Source organism: Pteronotus mesoamericanus, unplaced genomic scaffold (genome assembly GCF_021234165.1).
Source record: "Pteronotus mesoamericanus isolate MK-2021 breed Mesoamerican mustached bat unplaced genomic scaffold, CSHL_Meso_final contig_25, whole genome shotgun sequence".
NCBI classification, from domain to species: Eukaryota; Metazoa; Chordata; class Mammalia; order Chiroptera; family Mormoopidae; genus Pteronotus; species Pteronotus mesoamericanus.
This window is the reverse complement of record NW_026555105.1, coordinates 16661585-16683924: the sequence shown is the minus strand read 5'-3', so window position 1 is coordinate 16683924 and position 22340 is coordinate 16661585. Positions and strand designations below refer to the sequence as shown.

At 48.1% G+C, this 22340-nt stretch overlaps 1 protein-coding gene across 1 annotated transcript; it reads right to left on the bottom strand.

Moving 5' to 3' along the window:
* Positions 1 to 10: 10 nt before the first annotated feature.
* On the bottom strand, positions 11 to 17291 carry SLA2 (Src like adaptor 2). The gene is made up of 7 exons (XM_054573792.1): positions 17201 to 17291; positions 14518 to 14617; positions 14064 to 14150; positions 11980 to 12083; positions 2086 to 2235; positions 1223 to 1355; positions 11 to 874 (listed from the first exon to the last, which is right to left on the bottom strand). The coding sequence occupies exons 1-7, from the start codon at positions 17289 to 17291 to the stop codon at positions 709 to 711; spliced, it is 831 nt and encodes a 276-aa protein (XP_054429767.1). The 3' UTR covers positions 11 to 708.
* Between the last annotated feature and the right edge of the window lie 5049 nt (positions 17292 to 22340).

The window sequence follows — 22340 nt, the reverse complement described above, 5'->3', positions numbered from 1 at the left end:
CAGGGCTTACCACTTTCTGGTGCCCTAGGGCTCCTGCCCAGCTCAAGGGCCACGTATAACTGACCTCATCACAGTGTGTTAACCTCAGAAGGTGTCACTTTGCATTGGGCCACCAGATGGCAGCGCCGCTAAGGCTTGGCCAGGTCCAAATGATAAGCTGCAAAATGAAATGGAGATCTGGGAGCTACGGCTGTTCAGAGAAGGGGCTCGATCAGGACATTTGAGCACCTGTACTATCAGGGGTCCTTCGTTGTGCTTTGGGGTAGGAGGAGACTGGACAGCCCAGGGTCTGCTGCTGTGGTGAGCCATCTCTGCTTTCCTGTCCCTTGTAAAATGTTTTTCCTTCTTGATGTTAGTGGTTTTCTTCTACTTTATGGGTGGGTCTGGTTAGCAGGGAGAAGGGTTTGAATGGCACTCAATTGGCAGGGGAGGAAGATGTGCTGGAATAAACCTGGGCACTGACTGCATCAGACCACAGAGGAAGTTTAGTCTCTTTGGAGGCCTGGCTCTGCCCTCAATTGGTCTGCACTTGAACTAGAGGTTGCAGGCAAGATCATGGCACTGGGAGGAGGTTTGTGACTTCTTACAGCTGAGAGGAAGGAACAGAGGACAGAGGTGGGACCCTGAATGTGCCTCTGTGTCCCTCCCCTTCCCCTCAGTGTGCAGCCTTCCTCTGCGCTGCTCCGTCAGCTGAACTGAACTGGGGTTCTAGGTGCTATAGCGTTGGTTCCCCCTTCGGTCTCTGCTCTGGGCTTTGACATCGTCCAAGGAGATGTCATCGGTCAGGCTGATGTAGGAGCTGAGGGCCTCCCGCAGCCCCTCGCTGAGGAGCGACGCCTCCCCTGTGGCAGGTGCTTCAGAGAACAGGACGGAGCTACAGAGAGTGGAAAATCTGGTTTAAGTGGCACTGTCTTCCCTGAACTTGCCACACAGTTCACTGTTTTTAAGTCACTCCTGCTGAAAAATTCAGAGTGGCTCCCCATTCCCTACCAGATCAAACCCCAGCTTAACTTCACATAGGAATGGTGATCTTTGTTCTACCCCATTTGTCAGACCTGCCAGTCCCTCCTGCTTCCCTGCTGAGCCTGGGCTGGCCTCTACGAGCTCAGTGCTCACTGGCCCCCGTCATCCCTGCAGGTGACAGGCTCATTCTGGGTTGTGGGTTCCTAGAGGTGAATTCTAACTCCTTTATTCTGCTTTCATGTTCCAGGGGTCCCCTCACCTGTCCAACTCTTTCCAGTTGAGGGGCTCCGTCTGCACAGTCACAGGTAGTGGTATGTGCTTGCCAGGGACTGGGGCAGTTCTCCACAGGGTGCAGGGCTCCTTGAGGAGGCAGCAGATGTCATCCGCCAGCTCTGAGGAAGAGACCTTGACTCATGACATGGTTGACTCCAACCCTGCTGCCTTCCTCCCCGATGGCCCCACCCTCACCCGGACAGCAGTATGTATTTGGCAGATGGCGGCATGGTCTAAAAAGTCACAGGGCATAAGCCCCAAGCTATTGGTCTGCTAGAAGCTGAGATGGGATTAAAAGTCATTCTGGACTAGGTCTGGGGAGACTAAATTTACTGTGATTTTGGGTAAACTGACAGGCCTCTTTGAGCCCAGTTTCTGGCTAGGAAAGTGCTTTGGGAAGAAGCAAGCTAAGGAATGCTCTGTCTCTACTTGTACTATTAGTATCTATTGCCTGAACAGCCCTCCAGCAAACCCCTGAGCAGCCTTCCTCTCTGCCCTCTGCATCCTCCAGTACCTGTTACTGCAGAGGCATCAGAAAATGCTAAGAATCGGCTGAATTCCACAACAGCAACAGATCTGGGCCTAGTTCTTGGGGAGAGAAATCTTGGACTCAGAACACAGTGGTGGGTGAGTTACAGGCCTGCACTTAACATGGGAGGTCTCTGGCTCTGCCAGGGCGTGAGATAAAAGGGCTGCCAGCCTGTGTTTCTTGGTACAGGGACTGACGTGAAGATATGGGAGGCCCTTCCATCTGTCCGGATATTCTTTTTAGGTAAAGTGTCTGAGGACACATTGATCCCCAAAACCAGCATCCTAGTCTACGCTCGTGGAGGCAGGGAAAGGCCTTACCAGAGTAATGGTCTACCAGGGCCTGGAGTGAAGGGAAGGTGAGGCGTGGTGAGATGTACAGCCAGCCGTTGTCAAGGCGCTGGATCCTGTAGTGTCTGATCCGGTCCCACGACGCAGGGCGGCTGAGGCGGACTGACAGGGAGTAACAGCCTGAGGAGGAAAGGGTCCAAGGTGGGACTGAGGCCCTGTCGGGACCCAGCCCTGCCCAGGCTGGGAGGAAGAAGAGATGAGGTGGCCACAGAGCACAGCCGTGGGCCCACACAGAAGAGGAGTGCGCAGGGAAGGACAAAGCCTTGCTCTCTTGGTCATAAATGACAGTACGTATTTAATAGATAGGGCTCCTGTGAAGGTGAAATGAGGCTGTGGGCACAGAGCCTGGCACAGTTTAAATGAACATTAAGCGTCGGCTATTATAAAAGCCCAAGGTGGACAAAAGAATTAGAATGTGAAAATATGTCAGTAAATGTTGGCAAGGACATGGAGAAAGAGGAACTCTCTTACCCTGCTGGTGAAAAGATGAATTAATACAAGCGATTTTGGAAGCAGCTGGTATTAACTAGTCCTCACAATCCAGCAGTTCCATCCCAGCATGTTACCTTATAAATGCATGAACAATATAGCAGCATTGTTTGGAAAAGCCCAAAACTGCAAACAGCCCACACACACTCAGTAGAACAGTGGATTATACAATGTAAGACTATACAGCAGTAAATAAATAACAACTACACATAAAACCGAATTTACATATAAGCACAGGTAACCCTTAAAAATAATGAGCAGAAGCAGCAAGTCACAGAAGCATACATTCATCATAAATCTACTTATATGCAAGGGGCTTCAAAGGAACTGTACGATTAAGCTGGTAATTGGGCACCTGGATGTTGATTATCTTATTGGTCTTTAACCTATATATGTATATTATATACATGTATGTGGCAGAATTTTTCTAGTTTTGCTTTTTTTAGTCTAATTTCACCTTTACTGAGGTATACTTTACCTATAATAAAATGCACATGTTTAAAGTGCACAGTTTGATGGGTTTCAACAAAAATTTTCATTAAAAAAACTGGCTGAACAAAGAAAGCACATGGTCGGAAAATAAATACAGAAAAAAGACTAAAATCATAGTATACAAATCTCCAGTAGTTTTCAGGAGAGAAGGGTGCATATGAAAGCACTTGGTAAGTAAAGTGTGATTCATTTCTTAAGTCAACACTTCATCAAAGCCAAATAGGAAGATGGTGCTTAAAAAAAAGAAAATTAAAAAAAAAAAGGAAGACCATGCTTAGTGAAATAGTAATACTCTGTTATTACTATCATCTAATGATCTGAAGCTATCTGAAGCTTTCATTTATTGAGTGTATAATTATGTGCCTTATATTGATTATCTCATCTAATTCTTATAACCACCCTATGAGGTAGGTACAGTTATTCCCTCCTTACAAATGAGAAAACTGTCTCAGACAGCCTGGAAGAGGCAGTGAACTTGTCACTTAATCTTCCTCCGTAGAATGCTAACCAGAGGCAGAAACGAATCCCAACCCACAGGCACTGATCAGTTTTAGGAAGCGTTTTTTTGAGGAAGTGATCTAAACACTCCAATTAAAAGGCAGAGGTTTTCAAACTGCATTTTTAAAAAGGAAAACCCAACTACATCATAAATATACTTTGCATATTAAAACTCAGGCTAAAAGTAAAAAAATATTGTGTAAACATTAATCACAGAAAAGCTAGAGTGCTCATATTAATATCAGACAAAGTAGAATTCAAGACCAACAGTATTACCAGAGATATGAGGGACATATCAAGAAGACATAAAAGTCCTGAATTTGTAGGTGCCCAATTAGGGAGATTCAAAATATATGAAGCAAAACTGATAGAATGAACAGAAAAAATAGACATCTGTAATTATAATTGGAGATGTCAACATTCCTCTCTCAGAACTTGATAGGACAGGATCAATAGGGATATAGAAGACTTGAACAATACAGTCAACCAATTTGACTGACTTAACATAGAACACTGCACTTAACAAGGCACATTTTCTTTCAAGTGCATATGGAATATCTGAGATAGGCTTTAGACTGGGCTATAAAAACAAATATTAAAAGATTGAATCATTAAAGGTATGTTTGCTGATCACAACAGAATAAAAAAAATTTGTGAGCTCAGCTAAGTCAGTACTTAAGGGTGCATTTCTAGCTTTAGATATTTACATCTGAAGGAAAAAACGGTATAAAATAAGCTTCCACCTTAAGAAGCTACAAAAATAAGAAATTTATATGGAAGGAAGGAAAGATAAAGCAAAAATAAAATGGAAAACAGTAGAAAAAAATCAAACCTAATGCAGATTGATAAATCTCAAACTAGACCGATCAAAGAAAAAAAAAAAAAGAACACACAGATTACCAATATCAGGAATGAAGAGGGCACATCACCATAGATCCTACTCACATTAGAAAGATAATAAGGGCATAATATGCACCACTGTATGGCAGTAAATTCCACAACTTTGATGAAATTAAGAATTCCTTAAGAGGCACAAATTACCAAAACTGACACAAGAAATAGAAATTCTGAATAGCCCCATATCTGTTACAGAAATTGAATTTGTAATTTTCAAACTTCCCAGAAAGAAGACTAGATCCAGATAGCTTCACTAGTGAGTTCTGTCAAACATTTAAAGAATAATGCCAATTTTACACAAGCTCTTTAAGAAAATGAAGGGAAGAACACTGCCCCACCCATTTGATGAGGCCAGCATTACCCTGATATAAAAACTAAACATTACAAGAAAACTCTAAAACAGTATCCCTCATATATGTAGACACAAAAAAATCCTTAACAAACTGTTAGCAAATTGAATCCAGCAGTATATAAAAAACATTACAGCACCCTGGCTGGTGTGGTTCAGTGGATTGAGTGCTGGCCTGCATCAATTCCCGGTCAGGGCACATGCCTGGGTTGTGGGCCAGGTCCCCAGTTGGAGGCGTGCAAGAGCCAATTGATCAATATGTCTCTCACACATTGATGTTTCTCTCCCTTCTTTCCCCTCTTTCTAAAAGTGAATAAATAAAATATTTTCATAAAATAATATACATTATGGTGAAATTGGCTTTATCCCAGGAATACAGGTTGACCTAAAAACTGAGCATGAGTGTAAATCACTGTATTAATAGAATAAAGGAGAAAAACATGATCACCTGGAGAAATGTAGAAAAATCATTTGACAAGATTCAATACCCATCCCCTACCCCCCCCCACACACACACACAAAACTATTAATAGAAAGTGTAGCCCTGGCTGGTGTGGCTCAGTAGGTGGAGCACCGGCCTGCAAGCCAAAAGGTCACTGGTTCGATTCCTTGTCAGGGCACATGCCTGTGTTTTGGGCCAGGTCCCCAGTTGGGGATGTGTGAGAGGTAACCGATTGATGTATCTCATACATCAATGTTTCCCTCCCTCTCTTTCTCCCTTCCTTCCCCTCTCTCTAAAAATAAATAAGCAAATCTTTAAAACAAAAGTATACAGTTTATTATTGCTAGTTCTATGAAACCAATTTCAGATTTATGACCTCCCTAACTGTAAACTAATAAATTTGTGTTGCTTTAAGCCACTAAATTGCTGAACTAAAATCAATGTCAGCAGGCCTGTGTTTCTTCAATAGCCTCTAGAGGAGGATCGATTTCTTTGCCTTTCAGTTTCTAGAAGCCACCTGCATTCCTCAGATCTTTTCTCCATCTTCAAAGCCAGCCACACAGCATCTGCCAATCTCTCTCAAATTCGGACCTTCCTGCCTGTGTCTTATAAAGACCCTTGTGCTTTCACTTGGTTTATCTGGATAATCCATGATAATCTTGCCATCCCAAAATCCTTAACTTAATGACATATACAGACTTCCTTTTGCAGTGTAAGGTAACATATACACAGGTTCCAGGGTTTGAAACCTGAACATCTTTGGGGGGCTGTTCTGCCCACCGCAGAAAGGTATGCCTTCTCAACCTGACATAGAGTTTCTGAAAAATCTATATGTAACATCATAGTTAAGGGGAAGACCGGAATTTTTCCTTCTAAAACTGGTGTGGATCCTGAGAAGGAAGATTTATTTGATGTGAACCCCAAGAAGGAATTTATCTGCCAAGATGGATTCCCCATGGTCAAGCAACTGCCCAAATTATATGAATAAGAGCCTAGTGGCCATCTGCTTGACAAGTACTCCTCACTTACTCTGTGTAGTGGAAAGAACCTCAGGCTGAACTCTCAGCTTCCCATACTATGCCCTGCTTGTTTATGCTGAGTCAATCACTGCAGGGAAGCCCTGGTATCCATCCTCCCTCCCTCGCCTTCTTTCCTTCCTTCCTTCCTTCACTTGAGGACATGTTTTCATTGCTTTCATAGAAAGGAACGGGGAGAGAGAAACAGTTGGTGGCCTTCTCGTACACACCCTGACTGGGAACCTGGGTATATGCCCTGACTGGGAATCAAACTCACAACATTTTGGTTTAGGGGACAATGTTCCAATGAACAGAGCCACATCAGCCAGGGCCCTGGTATTGTCTTTCAACCAATGGACTGAAACCTGCCCTGTCCAATCAGAACTGCACAATTGTATCCTCATTTGCATCTATACCAAACAATCAGAAATGTCCTATAATGACCAGTTAGAACTGTATGAATTTGGAAACATCATTTGCATAAAATTGGACCAATTGGGAAGTTTCTCTATAAAAGTCTGACTCCCTTTTGTCTCAATGGATTCCCCTTTCAGTTTCCACTACAGCCTGCATTTCTCTGGTTTGCAAACTGCTTCACCTGAATAGAGTCTCTCCTTTTCGGCACTTTTCTCAATATTTTTGTTGATACTGGGAACAACAAAAATGTTTTCAGCACTTCATTTGTACTAGAGGTCCTAGCCAGTGCAATAAAGCAAGAAAAAAATGAAAGATACATGGATTAGGAAATAAACTGTATTTACAGACAATGTGATCATATATGTAGAAAATCCTAAGGAATCTACAAAAAAGAAAAAAGCTACTAGAACTAATAAGTGAATTTTGCAAGGCTACAGGATACAAAGAGAAGTATGAAGTAGGGTCCTTGCTTCCTTTTCCTTGTTCTCTACCTGATTCTAGAAGCTCCTTGACCTCTGTATTTTAAGAAGAGTCCTTTATGGAACAGTGCTGTCACTTTGAAGAAACCTGTATTTGGAAAGGGCTAAATATCTGAAAATAGGCCCTCGAAGACAATCAACCAAACTAAACTAGATGACCAAGCCCTTACATCCTCTGCATGTTTCTTCAGCCACCCCACTCTGGCCACTGTCACCACAGTTACTAGAACCAGGAAGGGTATGATAAGCAAGTTCTGTCAAACCCATACAGGGCTGTCAACCCCACTGTGGGGACAGGTCACCTACCAAGGCTATCTGTGACTAGCCTATGTGCCTGGTATCCTACCTTCTCACTGCATGTTACAGCCAGTCCTGCATACCTACTGCTCTCTCCCAGTTCCAGGACATCTCCTTTTTAACTCCGATTCCCAGGGTTCAGATCACACACAGACCCACATCTATAACACCCCTGATGTTCCATGCTCACTAGCTATGTCTTTAAGGCACATTATTTGACCTCTCAGATGTGTTTCTTCATCTGTAAAGAGTGAAAATAACTTGTCCCAGTCTGACCAGATCACCATGAGGATTCAGGTGGTAAAGTAGGTAAAACATTTGGCAGTGTCTGGCATGTAGCAAGCACCCAATAACCCTTATCAGACCCCTGGTCCTTTGTTTGCACTGTCCCTTTTATGTGTAACACTCTTCTACCTGAATAACTCCCATCCTTCCCTTTACAACTCAGTTCTGCTCAAACAACTCCTTCTCCAGAACACCTTCCCTGCCTAGGCAAAGCCCCAGATCTAGGCTTGCCCAGGCACAAGTGCTTTGTGGCACCAAGGGTCCTGCTCTGCCATCATCTGTCCCTTAACCCTATCCCTCACCCTCCTGGCCCCCCCGCCCCCCACCAACCCAACCATGAGCCTTCCAGGGGACAGTTCTGATTTATCCTCCCATCTCAGAAAACGGCAACACTGTTCATCTATTACTAAGTTCCTAACCCTAGAGTCATCCTTGAATACTGCCTTTCTCCCAGACCTCACCTCCAACCCCGACAGAAGGCCTAGCAATGTCACATCCTGGCCTGCAGAGACCCAGGTGTTCTGATGACAATGTCAGGAGGAATGGTGGGTCCACAGTGGGATCAGATTAGGAGATGTGTGTGGGAAGTGGACTTAGCGGGATCCTCCTGAACTTCCTCTGTTGAGGTATCTGAGGAGCTGATAGCCCCAAGGATGCTGAACCTTGGACCTTCCACTGTCTGCTGCCTGAGGGCAGGAACCATGAGTTAGCAGACCTGGCTCCCAGGAGGGCATAAGTGTTTGCTAACTGACAGGATAGACAGAGGTGAGCCCCTCAGTGGCAGGAAGCATGTCTTGCTCATCAGTCACCTTCACAGTATCCAACACAGAACAGACATAGTAGAGCAGCAGGAAAGCAGGGAGGTGGTGGTACTGGGGCCTGGCCCTGGTGCTGACATCTGGAGCAGTCCTGTGACCTCCACAGTCTTCAGTGCCCCTTCACAGATCAAGCTTTTGGCCTGACTTTAGGCTGGAGGGAGCCTAAAACACAATCAGGTATGCCAGAAAGGCCCTGGGGAAATGGGGTGGGAAGGCTTTAGCCTCCCCATTCCAGCCTCTGAGTAGGGCTCCTGGGAGCTCACAGGCCCCAGGCCTTCCTCCTTGGTCCGCACACAGGCTCAAAGCCCCTGCAGAAATCCCTTCCCCGTGGTCCACCTGGACGCTGGGCCAAAAAAAAGCTGGTCATAATATCATTCATTCAGTCATAGTTAACTACCGTTACATAAGACAAGATGCACTGTAACATAAAACACATGGTCTCTTGTAACTTAATTCTGGCTTCCCTGGATGGAAGTGTGATTTCAAACTTAAAAGAATTTAAGAACAATTGGGGGCCAGGGGTGTTGTGAAGGAAGCAGATTTCTGACCTCTGTGTCTAACAGACTGATTCAGTAGGTCTGAGGTGAGGCTCAAGAGTCTGCACTGCCCTGACTGGTGTAGCTTGGTGGCTTGGGCATCATCCCGCAAACTGAAAGGTCGCTGGTTTGATTCCTGGTCAGGGCACATGCCTGGGCTGCAGGCCAGCTCCCTAGTTGGGGGCATGCGAGAGGCAACCAACTGAGGTTTCTCTCACACATTGGATGTTTCTCTCCCTTTCTCCCTCCCTTCCAGTCTCCGTAAAAATAAATAAAATCTATGACAGCATAACTTAAAAAAGAGCCTGCACTGTCAAGTCTCCCTGACGATTCCTGTACACTCAAGTCTGAGAAGCACTGTTCCAGGATGTCACTAGGGCCCCAAGAGCTGTGGTGTTGAACTTTTTGACCACAAACCACAGTATGAAATTTTATGCTATGACCCAGGACAAAAACAAAAGTTTGATGAAAGCAATATTTCCCCCAACGTCAGTGATGCCCTCTAATGTTTTCTGCTGTATTTCATTTCACTCTCTGGTCCAGAGCCACTAAATCAGTGGATTACAGGGTTCTGGGATTCAACCCTGGCTGCACCTCAGAATCAGCTAAATCAAAAAGTCCATTGCAGCATTATTTACAACAGCCAAGCTATGGAAGCAACCTATGTGTCCATCAATAGATGAATGGATGAAGAAGAAGCGGTGCAGATATACAGTGGAATATGACTCAGTCATAAAAAAGAAAAAGAATGACATCTTGCCGTCTGCAACAACATGGGTGGACCAAGAGGGTATTGTGCTGAGTGAATAAGTCAGAGAAAGACAAGTGCTATAGGATTTCATTTATATCTGGAATCTAAAACAAACGGATGAACATGCAGACCAGAAAGGCAAAACAAAGAATCACCTGGGTGGCTTTTATAGATTCCAGGACCCAGGCTAAACCCTTGAACAATTAAGTCAGAAGTTCTGGGGGTGGGTGATGGCATCAGTAGTTTATAAAGCTCCCCCAGATGATTCCAACATGCAGCCAAGGTTTGGATCAGAGATCCTTAAAGTGTGGTCCCCAGACCAGCAGCAGTAAACGCAGCAGCAGCAGCACCTGTGAACTTGTTGGACAGGCAAGTTCTCAGGGCTCTCCTCTGAACTACCAGAACTGCTGGGGGTGAGGCCAGTTCTTTATTCTATCAAGCCTTCCAGATGATTCTGCTGCTTGCCCAGGTTTGAGACCTACTGGTCACTATCAACTGAACTAAACTGATTTCTTGGTCCACAAATGAGTAATGGCTTCCAGCCTGACAAACTGTCCCAAAGGAAGCCAGATGAGAGGTGAGAGGTTAGTACCAGGGAAATTTTTGCCTTTCCTCCAGTATTGGTAAACCTCTCCTTTTCTGATAGTGAGAGCTGCATTCTGGTTTATCCCCATGGTGTTGACTATGGGGGAGCTCAGAGTCAAATCTAACAATCCCGGTAACAATGTGGATCCTCAACTGCTTTCTCCTTTCTCACCTGTATGTGCCTTCTTAGGAAAGCGGCAGAGAGGCGATAGGGCTGGTCAGTATGTTCTTGGGGTTGAACCAGGCCAGAGAAGGGGGACGGAGTTGAGCTTGAAACACTTCCTGTGGCTTTCAGTGCTCACTGGGCACACCTGTCTACATTCTCCTGACCCAAGTCAGCACCACCACTGTGGTTTCCTGTTTGCAGCTGCAGCACTCGGACCCAGCCCCCACCCCAGAAAGCCTATGCGTATGTGTGAGGGTGGGATGCTCATGCTGCCTGCAAAATAGCAGGAGGGGCTGAGGGAGGGTCAACCCAGGGTGCTCCCCAAGGAAGGGGAGGAGAGGCCAGGCAAGGACGCGCTGGAGGAGCCCCAGGAGGGAAACTGAGGAGCGAGCAAAGGACCCCAACAGCCTATCACATCTGGTTCAAATTAGAACGAGGACAGGAGGCTGGTCCTCACTTCTGAATACCACCTCTCCAGCCCACTACTGTGCTTGCAGTTCCACCATTATTGTCACATGTGGGCCTTTCTTGGATGTCTAAAGCGAGATGAACCCCGGCCAGGTTTGAATCCCATCCAGCTCTGCCCTTCTTAGCTGTGTCTCCACCTGCAAATCGTTTCTCTTTTCTAAGCCTCAGTTTCCTCACCTGTAAAATGGAGACAATGGAAAAACAACCCCCACAGTGTTGTTTGAAGGCACTGAAAGGGCCTAACAGGGATGTGGACGCTGCCACTCCTTCAACTGCTCTCTCTGCCTCTGTTGTAAGGGCCTGAGGGCAGCAGCTCAGAAGGAGCCAAGGGCATCAGAGATAGGCTCCTCAGCTTTGCGTTTCGTTTGCAAAGGCCCTGCACCTGAGGTGGGAGACGTCCCATATGAATATGCAATGTGACATGTCCCTATGACTCTCTAGGCCTCTTTCTCCATGAAAAAGTTGAGAGGGCAAGATCACAAGATGACTTCTTGTGGGGTTTCTGACTGTGACTGGCTGGTGCTCCAAAGTAAAAAGACATTATCAGTTTGTCACCTTTCTGCCAAGAGGTCAGGATTGTGCTGTCTCTAATGGAGGGAGAAATCATTGTTGGTCAGGGAAGGGAATCCTGTGATCATACTCTATTATGCGAGTTGCCACGTGTTGCTGAGCCTGGATTCCCTACTATGGGCCACTCGCACCCCATCAGAAATGCGGGTTATTGCTCAGCGGCTCATGGGCTCTCATAGCAGCAACAGCAGCAGCTGGACTGCCTGACTCCATCCCTTCGCACTTGGCCCCCAACCTCTTCCCCCAGTCACATCACACTGGGCCCTTGGCATTCGAGAGAGAAGCCCAGGTTGGCGCTGAGCTACCTACCTCTCCTAGTCTGGCTCTCCCGAATGAGGAAGGCCCCCCCAGGGTTTCCAGGCAGCAACAGCAGTTCCTCAGCTTTCTCCCGGCTCAGGCCCTCATATAGCCACCTGGAGAGGAAGCAGAGAAAGGCTCAGGCTCAGGGTGAGTGGGCCAAGATGCGAACACAACCCCTCCTCCCTCCCCGGGCCCCAGAGTTCCTCCTGGACCATGAAGAACTGGCCTCAGAGTCTCTGAGGGCTCCTCAGCTTTGTCTTCCTGGTCCTGCTTCCAGGGGCCTCAGAGGACAACCTCATGGGGTCAGCTCCAGCCTTTTCTGCCTGGAGATCTCATTCCCAAGGGTCCAGGGAGCTGGGGGCAAGGTGGCAGATCCTGGCCTTTTTGTTACCACTGCCAAGTCTCCTACCACTGCTCTGCTACTCACCTTCCCAAGCCTTCGCCTTTCCAAGAATTGCCTGGGTGTGTGTGTATTTTTAATTTTAGCAAATATTTTACTTGGACGCTTAAAAGTTTAACTTTGTAGCCAAAGGTATGCGGGCGAAACTTTATTCACTGTTACTGAAACATAACTCGCATTGAAGCTGATTTGTGGACAGAAAGGCTGAAACTTGAATATTCAAAACATCTAAAACTCTTCTTAAATTTATTTTTAGAGAGAGAAAGAGAAAGAGAGTGAGAGAGAGAAACATTGATTTGTTGTTCTACCTATTTATGCATTCATTGGTTGCTTCTTGTATGTGCCCTGGCCAGGGATCAAACCTGCAACCTTAGCATGTCAGGATGACGCTCTAACCAACTGAGCTACTCAGCAACGGCCAGACATCTAAAATTTTGGAAAATATCATGCAGCTCATTGATCACTATGTGTGCCTTCCAAAACACAGCCCTTCTACAGCCCTGCTCCTCAGTGCCTTCCCATGCTGGGATTTTGATTACTCTGATCCCATGTTTTCCTTCCTCTTTTCACTTAACCCTTCATCTGTCTACATAACTTAACTGTAATGGGAAATCCAGGGTAGTTTTGCAGGAATTTTTTGTTTTCCTAGTCCATCAGCCTCCTAAGGCCCCAGTTCACACACCCTGTGATCCCAAGGAAGGCCTACAGAAGCCAATTCAATGGAAATGGCGGCCTCTGTGTCATGTTGTGAAATTCCACAGTCAAAGCCAGAGTCAGGGTTGAGTTGATTCCATGTAAATAAATTAGAGAAGCTGTGCCTCACTTGGTGGCAGCAGCAAACTTAGTCTCTTTATAGTAAATAAAACAAGTCATTCTTGTTGACTTAGGAAAACTGTCATGTCTTATGGACACTGAGGATGTCCGTGAAGGAGTAGCAAGGGAAGGGGACTCCTGCAGGTAGCCAGTGTTCCTTGACTTAAACTCAGTGCCACGCTGTGGGCGTGAAACCTCCTGCCAGGCCATCCCAGGACACGCTTGGCAAGGAGGGCTCCGCCCAGCTTGCAGACCACCTCTGCGTGAGGTCGTCCGTACACTGCAGGATCCCTGGGTTAATAACCTCATCAGAGCCGCCGAACAGGGAGGCCTTCCAGGGCTGGAGCCATACTTTGTCTCAGAACTGAAGGGCTGCTGTCACAGCAGTGCCTCTGTACAGGAACATCTTCCTGATCCTGTGTTACTCAGATCCCGCTGAAAGCAGTTTACTTCCTGTCTCTCTCCCGGCATAGAATTTGCTCTGGAGCCGATTCCTTCTGTCACTCACTTTTGGTGACAGATGGCTCCTGCTCTGTAGGAGGCCCTGTGTCCTGTGTCTGGCCCTCCCTCAGAGGCACCTCGCAGAAGGGCAGGCCCTGACAAGAGGCACTGCCCCTTGTTTTCTTGCCTCAGCACATTTATTCAGGCTGCTCCTCTTCCTGCAAATCCCTTTCAGTGTTCACCCAGCCTCCTCCTCTGGCTCCCAAGCCTTGCACACCAGCCTGGGAGAGTGAGCTTTCCGCTCCACTTGAGGGCAGGGCCTGGGCCTGATTCTCCCATCCCCAGCTTTGCTCAGCCCAGGACTAGGCATAAAAGACTACACTTGTGGCAAGAGAAAGCAGGAAGGTCCCCTAAGGCAGGGCCTGGAGTGAGGACTCACCCATGGGAGATTTTGGCCACGTGGACACTTGGGACACTGTACTCTCTGCCTGAGGCCTCCGACACCACCGTCCACCAGTCTCCGTTCCTGCAGAGGGAGAGGAGGGATACCCCTCTCAGAAGGGCCAAGGCCCCAGGAACTGCTCCTGAGGGACCACCAGGCTGGGTCCCACCCAAATTTCCCAGGTTTTCTTGCACCAACCCGTCCAGGTACCGCCTGGGCAGTAGATGGTATGATTCAGGGCCCCTGTATGGTCGGCCCACCCACTGCTTCTCCCTACAGAGAGCTGGGCAGTGTCACGCTGCCTGAGATCCCACCATCAAGGCCACATGGGAGCTTGGCACCCAAGGCAATGTTGCTTTCTCCCGGAGACTGGCCCTCTCTCCCATCAGTCCGTCTTCAGGTATCGGGGGAGAGAGCAGAGCATCCCCATGGTGCCCTTGGAATGACTTACTCAGAGATGATGGTTAGTGGCTCCCCCAGTCTCAGTGACAGCTCCGCCTGCTCGCCTACTGGGAAACTGCCCAAGGCCACGGCTGTGGCCCTTTTCCTCTCTGGATGGAGGGACAGAGATGGTCACCTTCTTGGCCAGCCCTGGCTCCACACATGAGGTCGGGCACAATCTGGGATCCCACCATCAACCCCCCCACAGGCACCCTGGGCTGGTTCCCACATGTCCTCTCAGACACCCATGGAGATCCCTGTGGTGACCCCAGACAGGATCTCTTCAGAGTCTGGGGGCCCCTCTCTGAACTATCTGTGACACAGGGCCTGGCCATCCCATGGTGCAAGGAATGCCTGGTGCCTGAATAAATAAAGCCACTAAGTGTTGTGGAGGGCACCCTACAATGAAGGTGGAACCAGGCAGCCAGGAAGGGCCCCTTCCCCTTCTGGGACCACTGAGCCGGGTGGGCTGTCCTCTCAATTGCCCCTCCCCCCGGCTGCCTCAACTTCCTCCTTCACTCTCCAGGTAAAATGTCCCTTTCTTTGGGAAGCCTTACCTGACAAACCCCCCCCCCCCCCCCCCCCCCCGGGAAGACACTCTTGGTCAGAATCCCTTCATACACATTGGTGCCAAAATCTAACCCAATGTAGCTGATTATTGGTTAAGCACCTGTCTCTGGGACTGGAGTGTCCCTGAAGGCAGGGACTGTGCCTGTCTTGCCCACTGCTGTGAACCGTGGTTGTGTGTGCACAAGGTCTGGCTCAAAAGCCTTAGATTTTGGATGGATGAAAAGTTGATGGACAAACAGATGACTCATTGAAGGGTTGCCCAAAATCCATGCTTCTGCTGGGACCAGAGATAAACCCACCGAGAGAGGCCCGTCCTTTCCCGAGACCCTGGCAGAGGGGGTAACACAGTTCATCTCAGGTTCTGAAGGCAGGACACCTGCATGGCGGGGAGTAGGGGGCGGGGGGCTGGGGGGCAAGGGTGGCGGGGAAGGGCGGGGGTCACCCTGCCTCAGCAGCCTGGGCATGACTCAGAGCAGCCTTGGGGCCGCTGCCTGTGGCTAGATTCAGAGGAAATGGGGTGAAGGTCTATGTGGTTTCCAGGTCTCTTCCTGCTTAGCCTGCTGGGCCCCAGGCTCTCTGTGCACACGGAGTGGCTACAGGACCTAGGGCTTTGGGGTTTGATGCCTGTAGGGCCTGGGAGGGCTGGTATTAGGGAGATGATATAGGGGCAGGGGCTGCAGAAAGCCAAGGAAGCCCCAGACATTGTAGGGGAGTTTTCCAACTCAGACAGCTCCTGCCCAAACACTCGCGCGGACACTTGGCTCTGCAGTCTCCTAGTTCTGTTCAGGTGTGTGTCCCCGTCCTTCCTCCTCCAAGCGCTGCTGTTCGGTTTAGAGTACTCTTGTTATCTGTGATGGTTCATTTTATGGCTCAATGTGGCTAGCCCACAGTCCCCAGATACTTGGTCAAACACAGTCTAGATGCTGCTGTGAAGGTATTCTTTTAGATAAGATTAACATTTAAATCAGTAGACTTGGAATAAAACAGATTACCCTCCACAGTGCGGGTGGGCCTCTTCCAGTCAGTCAGGGCTCTGTGAGAGATAGACTGAGGTCCTTTGAGGAAGAGGGAATTCTGCCTCCAGACATAATTCTGGGATTCTGTAGCACTAGCTCTTCCCTGGTCTCCAGGCTGCCCGCCTGCCCGACTGCCCTGCAGATCTGAGACTGGCCAGCCTCCACTGCTGCCTGAGCCAGTTTCTTAAAATAAATCCTTTGGGTACACACACACACACACACACACACACACACACACACACACGCCATTGGTTCTGTGGTTCAGAGCTCAGATGAATACATTATCAAAACCCCAAATCGGGGTGATTTAAGAAAGGATTTGTGAGCTATTTTGGGGAACAAGAAACAAACTGGGGGCTGTAGCTTTGACATCAAAATATTAGAATTTATTTTGTCTAATTTTCCTTAAAATTAGCATTTTAGTCAGGACTACCTTAGAAAATAACAACTATAGGTTCAGCACATGCATTGTATGAGCTATTTTTTTCCAATTGTCATAGCTCTAATTTTGCTTCAAGTATTTAACAGTACCTCTCATGGTAAGAGAAGAGACTTTGGAGCATCACTTTCTGGTAGAACTTCCTGTGATGATGGAAATGTTCTATAATTTTCTGCCCAATTAAGGTAGCCACCAGCTACATATGACTTTGTGCGCTGGAAATGCAGCTAGTGTGGCTGAGGGGCTGAATAATTAATTTTATTTCATTTAAATTATTTTTAACTTAAATTTAAATAGCTGCATATGAGTACCCATTATTGTAACGAACAGTGCAGGTATGAAGAGCTACAGAAGTGGGATCGGTCTTAGTTTCCCGATGAATTGGCTGTGGAGGAAGGAAGCCTTGGAAGACGTCTGGGGGACTATCATACCCTCTTCTTTAGCACCTGTCATTCTCAGATTTTCCACTTTACCAGGTTGTTTAATGCTGACTGCTAAAATGTAAGCTCTACCAGAGCAAGGCCCTGCCTGTTTGGCTCACCAGGGAGGGCCTGTATACAGCAGGCACTCACTGACACTTGAAGCTATGTGGAGTGGCTGGTCAGGAAGGCTGTGCAGCCTCATGGTGCCTGGGAAAGATGGGGGCTGTCCTGGGCCCTGTAGCTTACCTGGTTGCATGGGTAGAGGGCCCTGGTCTTGGACAGAGGGGCTTGTGCTTGGGCTTGGCAGGGTTTTCCCCCTGCTGGGTTGACTTCCCATCGTTTCCTAGCAGAATTCTCAGAAGCACATTGTCGAGAAATCTGAAAGAGATGCTGTGATGGGGACAGAGCTGTGGCTCCAGGCCTACTCAGTCCCCAGACATCCTCTCTCCCCGGCTCTGCCCTGCTGACCTCCTTGCGGATGCATGCAAATAATCTCCCTCCTGTCGGGACCAGTTTCCAGCCCCTTTCCTGACTCTGAAGGCTCTCTGCAAGCTGGACCCCATTTTCTCTCATCTTTACCATGCTGCAGCTATGCTCCGCCCTGTTTCTCGGCCTGTTTGTGTGTGGCGTACCCTGCCATTGGCTGGAGCACCCTTTCTTCCCCTTCAGGGCTATCTTGATCCCACCCTATCCCAGGAAGCTTTCCCTGAATCCCACAGCCCTCACTGGTCATTCCATGGCCTACTCACAACCACATTCTGCTACTGTGTGACAAGGGACAATGACAGGAGAGAGTTCACTCCAGGTAGTCCAGCACCCATGGCTCGGGTTAGAAGCGGGCAAGGAGGATCTGGCATCACAAGCTAAGGTGACCTGAGAAAGCTTATTGGTGTCACAGGGCAAAGCAGGATGACAGGGGGTGGGGGGGCCTGTATGACACAGTGATGACTTGCAAGGCTTTGGAAGATTGACTGTCAAGCCACTTCCTCTCTCTTTGCCTCCATTTCCTCATCTGAAAAATGGGGATAACAATACTTAACATACGGGTCTTAGAGATAACACCATGTGTGAAAGCCTGGCCACGGCTTGGGTGCTACTCCGCCAGAGGCTGCTCCTGGGAGCCTTCTCTTTTCTTTCTTGGCTCCGTCTTGTATTCATTCCCATTTTAATTATTCATTTATTAAAGATTTTACTTGTTTAATATGCCATTACTTCATAGCTCAATGAAGACAGGATCTCTCTTTGCCTGTCTTCTCAACATTTTGTGAGGGCTGGGGCCCATAGAAGGCCCTCAAAACACATTAACTAAATGGACAAAAATAATTATTAGCTCTTTGAACAGGTGTCTTATCCTTAAAATAATTTAAATTCCTGTTTTCCAGGGTCATGCTGATTTTTCCGAACACTATTTTAAAGTGTTTCGGGGAGGTAGTTTCATTCTTTTGAGTGGAGACAGGCGCAATTACACTAGTTTGGTGATGCGGCAGGTTCCTCCTTGCCTTTGAAGGCTGACGCCATGTCTGGGTGAGCTGTCTGTCGCTAGCACTGACCGACCTCCATGGCCTCACAGTCCAGTCCTGTCGGGAGTAAAGATCCTGCCTTAGAGGAGGGAACAATGACCTGTGCAAGGGATCTCCCTTCGGTTCTGCAGTCTCGTGTCATTGACATGGGGATAACAGTACCTGCTTCTGCTGCTGCTCACAGGGAACTCAGGATTGGTGGGACTGGAGGTCGGGCCCAATTAGGAAATGGCTCCGGGCAGCCACCTCCTGCTGACTTTGGGATCCTGAAGCCCTGGCAGCCTGAGGTGGTGCTGCTGTCTCCTCAGGTCTGCTGCTCCCTCCCCGCCTACTAAAGCACCCTCTCAGGAGGTCAGAATTTCAACCTTCCTGCTGCTCCCCAGCCTTGCCCTTTGAGTATGAGGTACAGGTTCTAAGTTTAACTGTTCCGACATGGATCCAGACTCACACGGGAGATCTTTCCTGGGCAGCACAAGTGATTAATTTAGGCCGACAAGGCTGAAGCCATGTGACCTCAGAAAAAGCATGTAACTTTCCCGAGTCTCATCTGTGAATTAGAGAGAACACTGAGTCCACAGGGCTAAGGGGAGAAGTCGAGGAGCCTGGTACAGAAGGGGTGCTCAGTAAAGGTTTCCTTTCCCCACCTTCAGCAAGATAAAGTCACCACAATTACCAACTGCGCTGAACCCAGAAACTTCCCGCTGCAGGTGGAGCTGGGGGATGGGCCTGGAGGCAGAAATGCACTCAGGCTGGGAGCCCCCAGTACCCTCTGCTACCTCCCTTCACCTGCTGGGGTCAGCAAGCCTAGCGCGGGCAAAACGAAGACCACGTGGTGGGCAGGCCTAGGAGGAGAAGCTGTTGGCCAACACTTTGAAGAGAAAGAATTATTAATTATATAAGAATTTGGCCAACTTACTATGCATTAGGCACTTTCTAGGGGACCTGAGCCAGTGGTTAGAAGGAGTTAGTAAAAAGCAGCTGAGATCAGCACAATGCCCACAATTGTTTTTTGACCATCTCATCTAGAGAGTGGCATTTGAACCCCATTCAGACGCAAGATCCAGGGCCCCGAGGGTGCGGCCCCAGCGCCGAGCTCAGTCACACAGCTCATCCGGTCAGAGCAGAGTTTTCAGTCCACCTTTGTGTTTCTGTGGTTCAGAGGATAATTTCTCAGTGGTGGAGTAAGAGTGATGAATTTGGATTGAGCACCTGCCTTTCGATTGAAAAATATCACCATTTTGAGAGGAGCTGACAACTCTGGAGTTGCTTCAGAGATTATGATCCAGACTCCTCTCATACACTGAAGCTGGGAGGCTGGGGCTGAGTGGGCTACAAAGTCACACAGCAAGCTTGTAACTGAGATGGGACTAGACTGGGCATGTGGACGGACAAGCCAGAGGGAACAGTGTAATTCTCAGGAGGACACAGATGGATGAGGGAACTCTTGGTTTCTTCAGGGACCCTTAGAAATCACCCCTCTGACAGCCTCGGCGGAAACACTCCTCCCTGAGCTTCTTTCCCCAACTGTAAAGCCCACTCCCAGTCTCTGAAGGGACCATCCTTTCCCAAGGCCATCAGAAAACAAAAACAAGCATACTTACTTGTTTCCTGTCATTAGAGGCTTGGAGTGGGGGGTCAGCTAATACATTCGCCTTGGCTGGAGAGGTTAGGGCCTTGGGGGGCCCTTCTGGAAGTCTGCCAACATCCTTAGTCCTAGGACATCCAGGGCCCTCTTGGCCTAGGAGAATCTTCAAGGAGAGGCTCTTGGTATCACTTTGGGTAGCTCCGTAGCTGCCTGTGGTCAGCAGTTTGTACACCTGGAATGGGGCTGGAGCCCTGACTGGGTGAACCTCCCAACCACAGGTGGACCAGGGAAGAAGGCTCAGCGCTCTCTGAGCTCCCAGCTCATAGCTGCAGACTCTGTGGTTCTCACAACCACCCATTTCCTCTGACGGCATCACAGACCATCAAGGAGCCACCTTCCCCAAGTTCCTGTTTTCTGGGGGAGAAGCGGCTGCCTTGTCATGATCCTGGACAGAGGGGGTTTTTCCTGGCTTAGCAGCTTGGTCTTGCTCAAGGAACACAGAACTGAGGTAAATAAGCAAGTTTCCTATGCTTACTTGATCATAACCACCACCTGAGGGGCTTGTTAGTCTCAGAATCCAGATGCTCCCACACCTGAATCCTAGTCACCAGAGGAGCAGCATAGGAATTTGACTTTTAAACACATTAAGAGATTCCTTTGACTGGCAAGTCTGGAAAGCACTGCCTTGGAGTTATGTGTCCCAACCTTTAATGTGTATAGGAATCACCAGGGATCTTGTCAGACAGCAGATTTCGGTTCAGACGGTCTGGGGTGGGGTTCAATATGCTTTATTGTTAAGTACTCCCAGGTGATACCCATGTTGCTGGTCTGGGGACACTTTGAGTAGCAAGACCTTTGGGCAGCAGTTTTCAGAGTGTGGCCCCCAGACCAGCAGCCTCAGCATCATGCAGGACGTTGTTAGACATGCAAATTCTCGGGCCCCATCTCAGATCTGCTGAATCAGAAACTCTGTGGACGGGGGCCAACAGTCTTTCACAATCCCTCCAGGTGACTCTGATGCACACCCTAGCTTGGGAACCCCTTGGCCAGGATAAAGAATCTTTGATATAATCGTCTTTGATTGGTGTTACCTTCAGTGACTGAAACTTAAAATCCTGCTTTTGTTAAAATCTAAATAACCACTCTCTTGCTGCCTTTTCATTAGGGGGGATTGGTTCCTGGAGACTTTTTTAAGCATAAAATGACCCACTGCACTGAAATGGCAGACTCCAGTTTCCACTGTGCAGCTTTTGGGGGTTATGGCCACCTGGGGCGCATTCCAGCTCAGGGTCTCCCTTTCTGCAGGGGAAGTTGTTAAGAGATTAACTCGGAGGGCACATGGCATGGAGAGCTGAAGGAGCCAGAGTGGAGGTACAGCCTCTTTAAGAAAATTCTAACCCGAACGTGTGCAAGAGTGATGGCCGCTCAACATGTGGCCTGTGGCAGGGAAGGAACTGAGCTCAGGCCCACCCCCCTGCTCCTGCCTGCATCTCTCTCTAATGTTCATCTTCGTATCTGACAAATTTTTCAGACCACCCTCAAGGTGAGGTCTATGAATGAAGTAGGAAGTATGGAGTCTCTGGGCTCAAAATATCCCACTCTCCCTTTCCATTCAGGGAGGCACCTAAGAATGAGTTTGAAGCCTAGATCTGCTGCTTATTTGTGACCATTTCTCATGCATAAAAGGGAACTAGTGTGTACCTCACTGGGTCAACAGAAGAAAACATGTAGGAAGGCACTAAGGGTCCAGCCTGTAATAGGTGCTCAATAAAAGGCTGACTAAAGTATGAAAATGTATTGATTTTGGAAGAACTAGGAACCTTTTCTAGCTAGGTGACCTTGGTCAAATTACTTAATTCCCCTCAGCTGTTCTGTCTGTAAAACACGGTGCATTTTGCAGAGTCACCTTGAGAACTGGGAAAGATGATTTATATGGTAAGAGCTTTATACAATTATGTTGTATACCCGGCCACTTTCTCTACCTCTCACAAAACAGACACCCAAGATTTTTTTTTTGAATTGAATAGAAAGAAAGGGAACAAAAACAAGAGGAGGAATGAGTGCAGCTAAGGGTCAGTCAGGTGCAGTCAGTTGGGGCATGATTCCAGGCACAAGGCTAAGGTAGGAAAGCAACTCCCATGCAGCAGTATGGCTCTTAACAGGAACTGTCACCATAGGACCACCTCTAGCTCCAGAAGCCTGTGTTGACCTGCAATGTCAGGAATTCAGCTTGTTGACCTGTATCTGTCCACGTCCACTTCTTTCATCTCCTCTGTCAGTA